The sequence below is a fragment of the Gordionus sp. m RMFG-2023 genome, chromosome 4 (assembly GCF_954871325.1).
Source record: "Gordionus sp. m RMFG-2023 chromosome 4, tfGorSpeb1-WG-v2, whole genome shotgun sequence".
Lineage (NCBI taxonomy): Eukaryota > Metazoa > Nematomorpha > Gordioida > Chordodea > Parachordodidae > Gordionus > Gordionus sp. m RMFG-2023.
In genome coordinates, this window is record NC_088778.1 from 31,528,919 (window position 1) to 31,546,528 (window position 17,610).

General features: G+C 26.3%; 1 protein-coding gene across 2 annotated transcripts in view; it reads left to right on the forward strand.

Moving 5' to 3' along the window:
• The first annotated feature begins 440 nt into the window (after positions 1 to 440).
• Positions 441 to 17,610, forward strand: part of LOC135928963 (ras-related protein Rab-3-like) — a 33,145-nt gene continuing 15,975 nt past the window's right edge. Inside the window, exons 1-2 of one of the 2 annotated variants that reach the window (XM_065465423.1) lie at positions 441 to 526; positions 13,935 to 14,318. In XM_065465423.1, the coding sequence (XP_065321495.1) occupies positions 14,094 to 14,318 (225 nt within the window). In that variant the 5' untranslated portion in view covers positions 441 to 526; positions 13,935 to 14,093. Of the gene's footprint in view, positions 527 to 13,925; positions 14,319 to 17,610 lie in introns of those variants that run through there. The other variant, XM_065465424.1, reaches the window with a different exon arrangement.

Consider the following 17,610-nt stretch of genomic DNA (forward strand, 5'->3'; position numbering starts at 1 on the left):
TTTTAATTCAATAGTTCATTTATTCTATTTTAAAATAAAGTATTTATTAAAATATCTAAAAAAACTAATTAAATTAAAATGAAATATTATTAGGGTATATATAACTCTAGAGAAGAGTAAATGCTTAAAAAATTTTTTATTTCTTTTAGAGAAATAGAGAATTTAAAAAATTTTTAAACTTAGATTTTAATTCTGATATATAAAATGGTTCGGATAGAGTATAGCGATACTTTAAAAACTTTGAAAATTTTAGAATATATGATAAATTTATTTAAATTACAGATCATCAAACATAAAATTTATTTTACAAAGTTAAATTTGCCTGACTGCTCGTCTTTCAAAAAGTTTACAAATAACAGTTATAGGTTAGCATTAAGTAAATTTAATCCAGATGGTTGTTAAAAATATCATTCTTTCATAATTTTAAATTTTTAAAATATCGATTTTTGACGAGTTATTATGATTATTAAAATGATATACTTTAAAACTTTAGTTTCTAATAAAATATTAAATTCGAGAATATAAGGTTAGAAATTGTTTGTTAATAAATGATAATTTTAGTAAAGATATATTTATAGCAGTATAGTATATTTTTTTCAAATTCATTTAAGCTTAAATTAATTTTAAAAAATTTTGTATTTTAATATTATATTATAGGAACTCTTTTTCTAAATATTGTAATGATTAGTATAGGCATATCCAAGATTTTGCTAAATAAGGTTGGCACTATTAGATAAATGATTTCCTAATAAATTTGGAGATCCACTTAATGTGGGCCTTTTGGCTATATAGATTTTTAAAAAATATTTTTAGGTTTTCACTTATTTTAATAAAACCCTTTTAAAAAAAATTTTTTATTTATAGTTATTTTAAAAAGTTATTAACTTTTAATAATTTTTCTTTTAAATTCTTCTTTATAATGATATATTATATACATTTTTTGGTAGGAGTGGGGGGTTGGTTGTAGGGAAGAAATTTTATTAGATTAAAATGATATTTATGAGAACATGCAAATTTGTAATGGGGGCTGGCTATGTGCATTATTAATAAAAGTAAAATCGCTCTATTTTTTAAATTGGGCCAAGACTTTTTTAAAAAATTTTACTTCCTGGGAGCATTTAAGTAAAAGCTTGTTTCTTTTATGAACAAATAACTTCATCCTACTAAATAAATGTGGATTCATATTTTTTTATCCCCAATAATTGTACCCAATTTGTTGGACATGAGACAACCCAAACTTAGCTATATTTTAAATGAAATTTTAATTTATAATGTATAAAATAAATAGGTATAGGAAAATTCTCCTTACAAATTTCAAAGATATAATAAAAAAGTTGATACTTACTCAAAAAAGAAAATATAAGATGTAATAAAAATTAATTATGATATAAATTTGTTATAAAATTCCATGTAAAACAAATTTTAAGAGATAATATGGTAGCAGTAATTGATACTCCCACATCTGGAGAGATAGAAGAGAAAAGGCAAGCTAACAAATACAATGGAAATTTTCACTTCACTTTGATTAATAAAAATATTAAAATATGAAGCCCTTAAATTTATATATACCTTACTTACCATTATCAATAATTTATCAGTCCAAAACTGTAGTGTTCCACTTGACATTATTGGAGTGAATTTTAATTTATAATGATTAATTAACAAAAATATATAAATTTAAACTAAAATTAAAAATATGAAATATCAATTTTATTCTATTATCATAATTTTTGCTGCCTATGGATTATGTTTTTTATTATTTTATAATGGCTGTGATTATTTTGGGCATTATTTTTATTACAAAAGAATTAATACTTTGGGTAGTAAATAAATCAAAATTGGCAGTATTTTTATTATCAATAAATAAATAATTTGAGCAATATTTATAAAAATTAATAAGTTGAATTGTAATTAAAATTAGTCAGTATTTATTTGAAGATTGTTTAATATTTATGCAAATATCTTTTAATTATAGATCAGTATCAAATATATTATATGAAATTGCAAATTTAAAAAGTTAGTAAATAAAAGTGTGAGATGCATTATAGAATTTCAATTTTTATTATATTTTGTTTCATTAAGCAAATCTATAAAATTGAAAATAATTTTAAAATGTTAATATCTAAGTATATTAAAATACATATTACGGTACAACATTAGCCTTTTTAAATATTTGTACAAATATCTATCTTCTATTAAGGTATATTATATGAAATATCAAAAAAATTAGTGAAGAAAATAAAATAATAAAAATGAGATCCATTATGGAATTGCAGTTTGTATTGCACATTATGTCATTGAGCAACTCAAAAAAAAATTTATATAATATTTAGATATTAATAAAACTTATATATTACTGTACAACAAGAGACTAAAGGGAGCATCTTCAGAAATTGGTATTAATGATTTTTGAGTTTTGAGTAAGCCATTCTTTCAATTTGCCTAAACTTAAAAATTGTAAATTTTCCATAATCATTTTAGGTTTGAGGCCCAATTTAAATAATGTTTCTAGCCCTAATCTTACATCACTAGTCATTTTGAGAATTTTAGTTTCAATAAGTTCATGAGCATGATAGTGAGATATTTATAATGTTACAATATCATCATTAGAATTATATAAAAAAAATTCCTGCAGCACATTGTTTTCCTCTTTTCTAACTAAATTACTTCTAAAATAATCTTACCCTCATCTGTATCATTTGTTTATGATTGCCCCCCCCCCCAGGAATTACTATTTAATTGTTGGACTTTCGATATTTTAAAGATTTTTTCCTTAACCCATATATGCTTGATTTTTTAATTACTCATCCATCCATACTATTACTGGATTGTGTTCTTCGCATTAATCAAATGAATCTGAACAATATTCATCAATTGATTTCATTACAGTTGAGGTTACTTATATCCATTTTCAAAGTTAATATTCAAAAATTAAAACTTCTCATGTATATATATATATATAAAGTGGAAAATTATTTATTAACTTACCTAAATTAAATACTTAAATTTTAAAACTGTCTATTTTAAAAACTTTCTAAAATAGAAATGAAAATTAATTATTCACTGCCCAAAAATTTTAAAATACATACCAAATATTTTTTCTACCGACTATTTTGATTAATTTTACTTCCCATTTCTCATCTAAACCCCAATAATTCATCGTCTTTTATAATTACCTGATATTTTTTTTAAATTTAATAAAAAATGTTAGCAAAAATTATCAATTAAATATTGAAATAATTGTTTAATTGAGTTAAATTATTATTTCTATGAATAAATGAATTAACTTAAGGATTGCGTGTCTTGTTATATATTTAGATCGAATTTTTACAAATTTGATTTTTTCATTTATTAGATTTAGGCCAAAGATACATTATTGTCTATAAATATAAAAAATATATTTATTTTATTTTAATTAAAAATTATTCTTCATATTATTACAATAATTTATAATCCGAGATCAGTTAGTTTGTGATTTAGAATCAGAGCCTTAAGAAAGTTCTGAATTTGTGCCTATTTTTTAATAAAAATGAATGTGAGAGAGGCATTAGGCTGTGTCCTAAACCTGGTTTAAAAATTCGCAAAAATAAAAAAAAAACTTTGATAATTCTTATGTTAAAATTTCGAAATTTTCAACGTTTTTATTTTTATATTAAAAATAGCTTATTTCGTTAAAGTTTCGAAAGTTTACTAAATATATTTTTGATATTTAGGGCTCAACCTTAAATAAAAATAATTAATATCATGAATTTTTAAAAAATATCAGTTCTTCAATTTTAGATATGAATAAATTATTTTGAATGAATTCAGGTCGTACTAATTAAAACCTCAAGAACCATTATATATTTATGTTCTCTCTCTCCGGTTTTCGTTAATGGTTCTTACCGCTTTTTACGGTTCCGCTTATTTAAAGGGTTTGATCTTCTATTATAATAAAAATCAGAGATATGCAGGCCCGGCCCGGCCCTGCCCTAAATTTATATTTAGAAATGAGAAACAATAAATTTATATATATAGAATAAAAATCAAATAAATTTATGTTACAGCTATGTCTTTGAGTTGAATTATAATCAGGCTTGGGGAGCAGTTATTTATTCTGTTTTCTATTTAATCATTTGTCTCAAAATGCCCAAACCAAACGATTTTCAAAATGCCCAAACCAAACGATTTTCAAAATACCCATAACCATTTTTATTTTTTCAATAAAATTATAGTGGTATTCGATTAAACAATATATGGGTTGGATGAAGTGTAAAATATTTTATGATGGAAATTTTTTTTTAAAATACCCGAGCCGGGCCGTATATTTTAAAACCAATTAGTTTAAATCGCTATTACTAGTTATAAAAATATAAAAATAAATATAATATATTTTTTTAAAAATCCGGGCCGGGCCTGTAAATATAAATGCCGGGCCGGGTCGGGTCGAAATCTTTTTAAAAAAATACGCGGATCGCACCGTGCTAATGGTACCTAGAGAACTGCAAAGTAATTTTTTCGCAACCCGATCCCGAATTTAAAAATTTTTTTGTCCGAGCCCGACCCGAGCCCGAGCACACATTTTTTAGTCCGACCCGACCCGAGCCCGACCCGAATAAAATTTTGCAATTTAAGTTTTAATATTATAATAACCAAAAAAAAATTTATATGTATTTATTCAGTTCAGTCACCTTAAATAAAAGTTTATTTGACGGCCATAATCTATTCAAGATATATATTAAGTTGCATTTTATTAAATTTGTAAAAAATATTATAAAACGATTAATATACAAGCGAATTTAAAAATTATAACGATTATATAATACAATAAGCATCATTTATGCGAATATAGATATGATATAAAAGTTAATAAATATATAAAAAATATAATGAACATATTATATTATATTGACCTCATCAATATCATTATCAAAATTATCACAAAGTGAATAATTATGATATATAAATAAAGAGGCGTCCAGTTTATCTGGCTTTAAACGAGTCCTTCTCTCCTCAAAGGCCCTACCAGCAGCTGAAAACGCCCTTTCACTGCTAGCCGACGAAGCAGGGATAGCCAGGAATTTAAGAGCTAAAACACTTAAATTTGGAAACTCATAATGGTTTGTTTTCCACCATTTTAAAATATTATCGTCATCAATACATAATTTCGGATCTAGGTATTTTTTTAGCTCGTCAACTTTGGCGCTAGCATCAGAATACGCATTGTCAGCCTCCCATAGAGAGAAGTCCAAAAACGTATCTACCACCTCTGTAGTTTCTTAAGAAAAAAATTTTCATTAATAATATTAAGATATATATTTACTTTATTATTTTTTAATAAATAATTTTATTAATAATTTAACCACATTTTCATAAATTTGTTACCAGCACATCGACCCTTTTTCATATATGAGTTTAATATAGGGAATAATTTATTGCAGATACCATCAGCAGTATCTACTAAATTTCTAGAAATTCTCGTAGGATTTGGAATGATGCTTTTAACATCAATATTTCCATATATTGAACCAATTTTGGCAAAATATTGGCAACAATCAACAAAGCCTTCCCCATGAATTGTATCAAATGATCTCAAATCACGTCCACAAAACATAGTAAGCACCTTTGTGCACTCTTTTTTCAATTTTGTACAACTTTTGAGTTTTTTTGGATCAGTACCAAAAAGACTATCAATTGTTAATTGTGTCTTTTTACTCTCTGCTGTTGTACTTGTATTTGTATATACACATTTATGTCTTTTAAGTTGATTTGTGCCTAAAATAATTTAATAAGATCATATTTTATGTATAAATATCTAACCTGTTGTTATTGAATTATATACATAAATAAATTTGCATATAATACAAATGACATAATTAAGCTTTTCTTTATTTTCATCATATATAAATGAAAATTTCTTCCATACATCGGATTTTCCATTAAGATTCTTTCTTACTTCATACTCTTTTGTCTTAATCTTTTCACCAATTCTTTTTAATTTTGCATCCATTGAGATAATTTTTTTAATATGGCTGTGTCTAAAATCTAAAAAAAATATTTAAAATGACTTTAATCAATTAGATTGAAATAAACAGAGTGGGGCAGTACTGCGAATACTTGTATCTAAGATACATGATACAAGATCCCTTTATATCTTGTACTCAGTATATTTTTACATTTTTAATAAGATACTAATATCTGTATCTAAGCTCCTTAATTCTAAAAAGACTCTTGTATCTTTTCCATTTTCTTGACAAAAGATACAGATACAGATTCTTTTTAATATTCATGTTTTAAATTTTACATATCACAGTATACATCTTATTTTCTTTGAGAATCTTGTATTAATTTCCTAATTTTTTTCTGCCATATTTTAAAATATTGACAACCAAAATTAGCTGGAAAATTTACAACTCATATTAAGGTAGATAGATAAAAAAATAATAATACCAAACGAAATAAGTAAAGATTATATTTTATATATAAATGTAACTTAGAATATCATTACCAATTTTATATAATATTTTTTAATTTTTAGGATGAGATGATTAACATTTATGGTAGTGAAATTTAAATTATAGAAATAAGTTCCCCTGAATCAAATCCCAATCTTAAATTTTATATGGAAATTTTATAAAACAAATGTTAAAAAAGACAATGTATAGGCCAGATAAATAATAAATAATGAATAAAACTTATCTTTAGTACATAAAATATGTCTTATCTTGTAATTCACGGGAAACACACAATTTAGTGATAAAATAGTTTGGTATCCGGTTGTTAGGTTTATAAAATAATAATTAATAATGACATGACATGTTAATATGATTGACATTTTAATCCTAAAATGTGATAAATATTAAATAAGATTTTATAATTAATATTATAAATTATACTGACTATTTAAGATATTAATATTATTATTTATTTTCGGGTCGGGTCGGGTTTTCGGGTCGGACAGCTTTTACAACCCGACCCAAGCCCGAACCCGAGAAATTTTTTTTTAGATGTCCGAACCCGAGGCTCGGGTCGGGTCGGGCTACGGACAGCCCGTGCAGTTCTCTGCAGGTCTCTGATAAATATATAGCCTGTGATAATTAGTTGTATAATTTTTCATTATTTTTTATTCTCTCATCATATACAATAGGTTAAAATTTTTTATATGTATTACCAAAATTTATTGATTTTAAAAAACGTTTTTTTTATATATATAGTAAATTATCTTGAATAACATTACATTTATATACACAATTATATAATTAACTCAAAATTAGAGTGCTAGAGAGAGTTATTAAAAAAGAATTCATTTAATTGGAGGAAGAATTGATGAATCTGTATTAAAATGATTATTTATGTTTTTTTTAAAGATCATATATATTAGATTTGCGACTCGTATATAGGCGCATCCATGATTTTGCTAAGGGAGTGCATTATTAGGTGCCCCCCCCCTCCCATTAAGTTTATTAGAGGTCTTTAGGTTCACTTATTGAAGACCTTTTGGCTTTATTAGAATTTTATAAAAAAATAATTTTGGGTTTTAGATTTTTTATGTAGCCGTTATTATAAAGAGTGATTAACTTTTATAATTTTTCTTTCAATTTCTTCTTATTAGTAAGATATTGTATATATTATTGAGGGAGAGGGGGGGTATAGGGGGGAATTTTTTTATTCAAAATCAGGCAAATTTGGGGTGGGGAGGTATCCCCCCTTTTGGTTATACTCCTGATCTCATTATCAGCTGATTTATCGATATTCGTCAGAATAAATGTGTAAAATTGAATCCAGGTCGAAGCATGCGCCGTACTACCTTCCTCAATCAGGATTTCTTGCCTCTGACATACACCACTCCAAAACATTTTTGTATATAAAGATAATTTGATGTTATCTAATATTTTTCATATAAAAACACTTTTAAATTTAAAATAAAAAAAACCAATAATGTTTTCATTAGCCGCATACCCAAAAAAAATATTTAGGTTTGATATTATCATTTTTTCTTATATAAAATAGATGTCATAATTTCTCTACATGAAAAAAATAAATAATAAAATATTAAACAACCCATTATTATAATTAGTAATTTTTTTTTCTTTTAACCCATAGATGCTATTTTTGTTTGTATTAAATTTGATTTATAGTTTATATTTAGAAAATTATTACCACAATTTGTAAGTTATTAACAAGAAAGAAAATGACAAACTTTTAAAAATAATGAAATATACTTATAATTAAATCGATATTTTTTTAAAGTAAAAGGAAATGATTTGATAATTAATTGATAGCAAAATCCAAAAAATATTTTTTTTTGATAAGAAAATAAGATATTTTAAAAACAAATTGATAATTCCTCCTTTTATTCTCGTACAACTTATTAAGGAAAAAAACATTTTTTTAATTTGTAAAATATAAATTATAGTTTTTAAAAAAAAATGCACCAAAATTATTGGAATATTCAATAACATATAATAATACATAGACTGACGATGTATTCATAATAATGCATTTAAAAGCGTCGTTGAATTCAAATCAGCTGGACCCGCCATTTTGGTAACCCATATAGTAATTATTATCATGTTAAAAACTACTATTATAAATTGATAACTTGCTTTCTTATTACGATGGGGCCAATTCTTTAATAAAGTTTGCGTCAGACATAGGAATAAATTGGCCTCTCGTTTAAAATATTTAATAATGATATGGGTAATCAAAATGGCGTCCCCAGCTGCTTTCATTGATGTAAGACTTTCCCGATTTATAAAAATGGCTAACTCAATATTTTGACCAAAAAAATGACTCGAGCCTCGAGATTTCGTTTATAGATCCTCAAACCTTCTACACTTTATGAGCAATATCTCTAGGCTTGCTTAATATTTTTTGGCTAAGGTATCGGGAGTAATTTAGTTACCTCTACCTCTACAATTAAACGCTGACTGATAGTATGCTAAATTACTGCTAAACAACGTGCGCTGTGTGTTCATCATTTATTGGTATGTCTAACCATTGTATGAGGTTCCCGTTCTAAATCGCTAAAAATTGGGAACCTGGCTTATATCTCCTAGAAAATTTTTAAAGTAAATTTATTAATATTAATAGATACCAGGGGACTAAACACTTGTATTTAAATTGAAAATTCCTAGTATCTATTAATATTAATTTCAAATTTACTTTAAAAATTTTCTAGGAGATATAAGCCAGGTTCCCAATTTTTAGCGATTTTTGTTTTAGCGATTTAGAACCTATCTCTTGTATGATGTTGCTATAAATCAACTTTAACGATCGTCCCCCATCCAATGGTTTAAAGTAAAAAATAAATTAGGTGGGAAATATTTTATATTCATTCTTAGCACGTTGGCCTACAAACTCGTCTCGATAAGTCACGTGTAGCAGCAAAGGAAGTGAACAATTTTTAAAATGCTTTGTTGACGAAAATAAAAATTAGATAAACCTCATTTAAAATAATCAAAATGATTGGTAAATATTTAAATTTAAATGCATAAGATTTAAAAAAAAAATAGATGATAAAATAAATATTTTGAGTTTATTTCCCATAAAAAAAATTTGCACGGCCCTGATTTTTTAAGGTTCGTTACCACAAGCGCATCGGGAGCGGACTTGAGGGCCTGTCTGTCTAACTACATATTAGAATATTTGGTTTTTTTTAAAGCAACTATTAAAAATTTTGATAAATAGATAACAAATCAATTCTTTTTTTATTTTGACTAATCGGTTATTGATTTATACAAAAAAAAATCATTTTTATCGATTTTTCCATAATTTTGATCGGCGACACACTATATTTATCCATAAAATGGAGTCGCATATTACATAAGAAATAACTATAGTGCGTAGCGTTTTAAAACGGCGCTTTGCAAACGCAAATGGCATAGAATTTGTTAAAAAAATTTTTTTCGTAATTTTGAATAATTTTGACCCTATTTTTACAAATAGTTTCAAAGAGAAATCGAAAACGATCTATTTTACATTTTCAGCTGTTAGGCCCGGATTGAACCTTTTTTAAACCCGGCCCGAGTTTTTAAAACCGTACTCTGTTTTGGCCGGTTGATATTATGAATATTTATGTTTTATTTTTTATAAAGTACATTTCGCTATAAATTATATTGAGAAAATTTATCATTTTTAATTGGATTTTATTTTTATATATTTTAAATTACTTTTTCTTCTGCTTCTTCTTCATCTTTTTTTTCTCGCACTAGGAAAAAGAGAAATTAATTTATTAACTTGTTAATTTTTAACATGATTTATTTATATATAATTTTTTATATAATTAAATTTTTTTTCTTCTTACATCTTTTTGTTTGTCTAATAAATTAACAAAATATTTTGTATTTTTACAAATAGTTTTTTAGATTTTTTTTCAGTGACTGTTGGATCGAAATTAAAAGGATTAATAATATAATTTAGATTACACAATTTCAGGAAGTGATTAATTATCGCGAAATAATGAGGCCTGTATTAATGTAAGTGATCAAATTAAGAAGGATAGAAATAATGTGTGATTTAAGGTTCAGGATAAGTTCATATCTTAGCGTCCTAACCGTTGAGATGCGTTTATTTTAAGGGATATCAAGTCAGACCGTCGCAAGATATTATTTCCTTAAAATACATTTAGCATAAAAAAAGATATTCTGATATGATTAAAATGGGTGTTACTTGTAAATAGATATTTGACAAAGTCGTAAAAAAAAGAAAATTAAAAAATAATTTGTCCATTTTAAAAATGATAGCTCAATTTTTTTAAAAAAGTTTTGAATCTATCCAACCAAACACCTTAGGTATATTTTTATTACATTTTCAGAAATATTTTCTTTATTATTGGATATTTATCAAGTATGCTTCGAATGACGAATCTCGAAGATATTGAGGTTTGAAACTCAATATTCTTAAAAATCGGATGTTGAATTTTGAGGATCAACAAAAATAGATAACCCATCATTATTTACTTCCGCATCACTAACTAGAACTGAAAAATGAGACCTTTTTGCATTCTAATGAGATCTTCCCATTAATTGATAATTCTTCCACACTTCTAATTTTGTCTGAATGAATTCCCAATACTACTTTGTAATATAGGTGGGAAAACTAAAAATGCCGCATTACATTCCAAGTTTAAAATCTAACATTTTATCCAAAACCAATTAAGGTAGCATTAAGTAAAAGGTAAACGATACTGCAGTGAGTCACTTTTAAGTAAAATACATTGTCGAGCTATAAATATTATTGGAACTCGCCTTGTAATCTGTTTTAGAGCGATTTTTAGAGGAAACATTTTAACACATTTCTATAAAATCAAATCAAATTCAATTCTTTTTTTTTAAACATGCAAGGTTGAACTTTAAAAAAAACCATGGTAAATTTTTTTGTTTTCTTTTAGTATCATTGGCCATAGCTTCACGAAGACTGTTCCATCGCTTGATATACGGAATCTTTAGACAGGGGCGTCACTAACCTTTACAATCTCAGTGAGCTCTAAAAAAATTCAAATTTCGGGGGTGGGGCTCGAGCCCGTACGCGCCCCTGACCCTACTGCCTTTAGATAAATTATATTATGTGCATATATACCTAATTTTGCTTGAATTATTAAAATTAATAAGTTAATTTTCATGATGATTTCAATTTTATGAGAATTTTTTGACGTAGTATCACTCCATTTTTCATAATCAGTATAATTCTTCTAATAAATAAACTTCTTTGTATTTCGTAAATTAATTTCATTAATCATTATATCAAATATTCATTTATTTATTTATAATAATAATAATACTTAACAAAATTGAGGGGGATTTAAAAAAATATAAATATTATATTATACGACATACACTATATAATGATTGTGACTATTGCTAAGGATTAAAATTTCTATTAATAAAATAAAATGTTTATTAGATATCAAGAAAAATATAAATTGCACGAGGTTAAAAAAATGGTATGTATGACTTATATCTATAAATGCAGATTCAAAAAAATATATATATATTGCTTATTAAAATCATAGGAAATGTAAAATGATTAGTTATAATATGCTTAAAATTTCTATAAATTGATTTTAAGTTTATATCGCCTTTTCCATTTCTATTAATACATTTTAATAGTAGTGATTTGGTAGGGAGATTCTCTCTGTATATATTAAATCTAAGACTAGTCCTTAACATCTTCAATTAAGAAATTGACCTCTCATTAATGTATACGAGGTAAAGGTAAGAGTGCTGATATCAACACATTTTTAACAATAATCAGATGGGAAATATTTCTTATTTATTTCGTAGTAAATAGAATAAAAATAGAATTGACATCATTGAGTCATCAAAGTTATTAGGGTTCCGAAATTTAAAATGGTTTGGTTGGACATTTTGGGACCACAGACTAAATAGAGACCGATTTATAGATCTCCCATCGAACCCGGGGTAATATTGACCCAAAGCGGGTTCAGCCGGTTCCGATTAGGTCTGTTATCAAAATTTCAGGCTAAATAAAGTTTAAAATTCCTGAACCAACCCTAATTAGGGTTCAAAGCCATAATAAGGAATAAAATAAATATTTTGAGCTTGAGATTATATTCTATTTCCATTTATAAATAAAAAATTAATTTCTTAAAGGCCGTCCGCTCTATTTTTTGATGCTGCCTTTAAACTCTAAAACGCTACTTTTTTGTTCGCGTCATTATGACATGTGATTTGTTATCCTTTAGTATAAACATTTAAAGTAGTACATAAAATTAAAAATAATAAAATGAACGATAATCTGAATTATTAATCAAGCGTAAATTGAAACTTATATTAGTGATATTAAATGATATTTTACTCTTACAATAAAATGTCTAAATAGGTCTTATTGGATCACTTCTTTTACTTCGCGTTTTAATTGCAAAACTATTTTTTTGCCCTCGTCATATTTAAAAGGATTATTTTTGAATGTATTAAATGAAAGCTTATTATGTTAGTTTGGATTTTGAGATACTTCAACAATTGACAAAAAAAATTTTTGGCCTAAGAAATATTCTTTAATAGAAAAAACCTTTTACAGAGCTATGTCCAAAACATCAAAAAATTGAATTCATAAACTTTCGAAACTTTAATGAAAATAGATAAATTAGCTATTTTAAATATAAAGATAAAAAAAACATGACTAACCCGGACCCAAACCCTCGTATTTTGGCTGTACCCGGACCCTAGACCCGGGTTCTTTTCAAATTTATTCATGTACCCGAACCCTGACCTAGACCCTTTTTTTGTCTAAGGGTTCACATCCCTGCTAAAAACATAGTTCATTTAATTCATAAAAATTTAACTACGATTTCTTTAAAATTTTAGAAGTTTTGAAACTTTTCAAATTTTTTTTAAAATGCACGTTCAACTTAAATATTACATAAAATAATAATCTCTATTTTTATCATTATCTATTTAATTATCGCTGTGAAGAATCAGCTGTTATTATTTCGATAGCATTAAATAACGCAACGCTTAAAGATAACGCGTTTACTATAAATGCAGCGTAAGGCTTAGTGAAATTCTTTTATTTTAACATAGCGTTTATAAAGCCGCGTCAATTTATTGCCTATCTTTTAACCCACCCGATTTTTCGAGCTAAAACGCAGCGTTAAAGAAGTAAGTTAAGATGACCTCATTTAATAATAATTAAGATTGGATTTTAATTGCTTATCTCAAACTTAATAGTATTACTAAACAATTGATTTTTGATTTGACGTCATTTTGTAGTATATTTACGTTATACGCTTCGATTTGACAAATACTGAAAAAATATTTAATTATATAAATTATTATCTTTTTAGTTGTGCATAAATTTTAAACGTTGCGTCATCTTCTTAGCGTAAACACTTATCAAGATTTAATTTACACCTACGTATTTATTCTCGTTATCTATTTTCATATTTTAATTTATTTGTAAGAAATTTATGTTTGTATTTCATAACGATAAAGAGTTAATAGTTCGGTCTTCTCAAACAAATTAACAAAAGCAGACGAGATTCTTCCAGAAAACAAAATATACACGTAGAAAAATAATTATTTATCATCCATCTAACACGAAAAATAATAATAAAATATACATCCGAAATATTGTTATAACAATTATTAAAAATGGCGCAAGGCTCGGAAAACAGATGGCAGAAGGATGCGGCAGATCAGAATTTCGATTACATGTTCAAGATTCTTATTATAGGTAATAGTAGCGTAGGTAAAACTTCGTTCTTATTTCGTTATGCCGACGATTCCTTCACTTCCGCTTTTGTATCAACTGTTGGGATCGATTTCAAAGTCAAGACTATATTCCGACACGATAAACGGATCAAGCTTCAGATATGGGTTAGTTTTTTTTCTTTCTTTCTTCTGGATTTTTAAAATTAGGAAATTATTATGAGGGGGGGGGGGGTGAGTGGCTGATCTATTTTTTAAATAATAGTAATGAGAGGAACTTCGGAATTAGTGATTCTAAAGCTGGAATCTCGAGGTGATTATTATGTTAAATCACTCAGAGGTAAGGTTAGGTTTATAATAAACTCCAAAATACCGCGATGTCTCGATTAATTTTACAAAATACATAATGTTAAATTATACAGCTATGCTATTGTTTAGCGATGAATATGCTAGTACGCACAAATTGAGCGTTTACGTTTTGCCATAATTTTTAAATAAAAAAAACGTAACGCGTCCCTTGTTTAAATTTAGGTTGACTTTTATTAATATCCGTCGATTCAATATAAGTTCTAGACAAAAAGGAGTTGTCTTTGAAATTTATATTATCGTCTGCGTTCTTATTTCTTTAATTTCTGAATTTTCTTTTTTAGGATATAAGTAAGTTATTTATATTAAATTTTATATAATATTACAAAACAAAACGAAGAATAAAAAAAGTATTAAAAAAAGAAACCTGTTTGCGTTTTTCTAAATGGATGATAACGCCAAACGGTAATTTACCAATTTTGCACGAGGCCATTTGAAATGTTTTATTTGCGCATGCAACACAGCGTTTGAGATACTAAAATTATGCGCACTATAGCGATGAATTAGTCATCGTATGGGTAACATCGCGGCATTTCGCGCTAAACGAGGCCGAATATTTACAATTTCATGAAATTTATTAAATAAAATATAGAGATAAAAAGAATTGTAAGTTTATGATTTTAAAAATCGAATAATTGACTAAAATCGATAAACTTTGTCTTCTCTCTTTTTTTATAGCCACTTAGTTGTTTATATATATAGGTTATATATATATTGTTGTTTATATATATATATATATAATATAACATTATTTGATTGTTTTTATCAAATTACTTTCTTTTTAGTTTGAAAATGAAGTCCGGAAGAACATATTTGTAATAATTCGTATTATTATTTTTTTATTAACAATTTATTTTCTAACCTCTCTAACATTAAGTAAAGTTTTTATGTTCTCGGATAATAAGCTCGAATTCATAATTGGGTCTATGGCTTAACTACGATTTTCCGACTACTATTGCGCTCGCAGAAACATCACTTAAAAATCTTTAAAAAAAATACATGGAAGTAAAAGCATATAACTAAGAACTTTATCTTTTGAAATTACTTACGTTATCAGGGGGCATAGAAGTTTAATAAACATTATGCGGGCGGATAGGTTTAATTATAAAAAAAACTATCGGTGCGGAATGATTGACGGTTTTGAAATATGAACCGAACTTATTGCCGAATTCACCTTTAACTGAACAGTTTTACGATCAAAACCCAATATGGCAAAAAATAAATTGGTGGGTTCCAAGCGGGTGGTGATACACTATTACCAACAAACTTAGGTGACCAATGAAAAAAATAATAAAGCCAAAAATATCTGCGCATTAATTTAATTTGTAATAAAATTGTTAAAATCTCTGGGGTGCAGATATATCACAAAATCTCTCAAGGGTTAATAGCTCCAAAATATCTATTATTTATTTTGAATATTAAATCGTGCCATTATTATCATTCAGATTTTAAATTATCAAAAATAAAAAAACATAATCTAATCATCGAAAATTATGCAGAAAATTTTTCTGGAACCAATGATTAATTTAAAACATCTAAATGTATTTATTCTGCGAAAATGAATTTATTATATGTAAAACGTTATAATCCTTAAATTAAGATATTTCAAATTAATAGGGTTGAAAGGGGCAATTTCTTACTTATATCTTTTAAATATAATTACTTTAAAATATATAAACATTGTATCTTTAAAAAACCTTTTATTAATGTCAATTTAAACCTCTTCTCACTATTCCTCTAATCCAAGGACGTTGAGACCACCCCCTCCAAAGGCCCTAGATAAGCTCGGCAGTCAACACCCCCCCCCCCTTTAACCACCCGTCCAAACAATGTAACTTATTTTAATCGGCAAACAAAACCTATTAAAAATCCTAATAATTCCGTCAATGCGGTTTTAGCAGATTTGGCAATTCTCAAGATTTGTTTTTTACTTTCTCTTCTCACTTTTTTTTCAGGCAATCTGTGTTCAACACCTTGTTAATTTTTTGCCAATATCGATAAAATTATTTTTCACTCTTTATAAATTTGATATAGGATGGAAATTTTTTTTGTTTATTTTTTTAAGTTTCAACAATTTAAATTTTTTACTCGTTATTATAACGACGTAACTCCCTACTTAATCATTCTAGGGTTAATACATCTTGAGCATTTTTGAACGAAGACAAGTTTTGATTAACTTAAGACAAGAAAAAATAGGCTCGGCACTTGTTACTAATTAGGATGTAAATTAGTGATCTGCAGTGATAAAGTTTCTCTACCTTTAGAATTAAAAAAATCTGAAATATTATAAATAGTTCCTATAGCGTATCACAAAATCAGAGTAATAAAACCGAAAATTACTCAAAAAAAATGAATTATCCTAACGGCCTTGACCACCTCCCAAACATTTGAAGGTTAATACACCCTTTAGATGTTTACCAAGTTACATGTTCTTATAATAAAATATGCGAAGATCTCTGTCGAAAAGAGCATGAATATCGCAGAAAACCTCTGCCCTTGCGCGGGCGCATAAATATTCATCATAATAATTTCAATAATTATCTTGTCACTTGACAAGGAAAAAAAAATTCCTTAAAAGATTAATTAGAGAAAGGGTGTAGATAGCCAAAAGAAAAAGTGGAAGAACAACGATTTAATCAGGGAAGATGGTTATAATCCACTTGGCTAATGGAAAAACTTATCATCCTATACCTTAACATTAGTATTTTTATAACATCATTTTTTTTGTCTAAATTTTTATTTCCTTGATAATGATAACTAAATATGTTATCAAAACGCTTATAATAAATATAAATTTTCTATAAGTGCATATTGCCGTTATAATAAATATATTTTATTTTATACACTTTATTATTATTTTTCACTATTTTGAATATTTATTTGTTTTAATTTTTAAGGATAATAAGGGCAATGTATACTACTAGTTTATCGATTCATTCATTAAATGCATTTAAAAATGTCCAGCTGTAGCTCCATTTCGTGGTTTGTATGACGTTTAAAATACATTAGCGTGCGTTCATATAATCATAAATAAAGACAATTAGTTGAAGTGCATACTACAAAATGGCGCTACAGCTGCATCCTATATATGAAC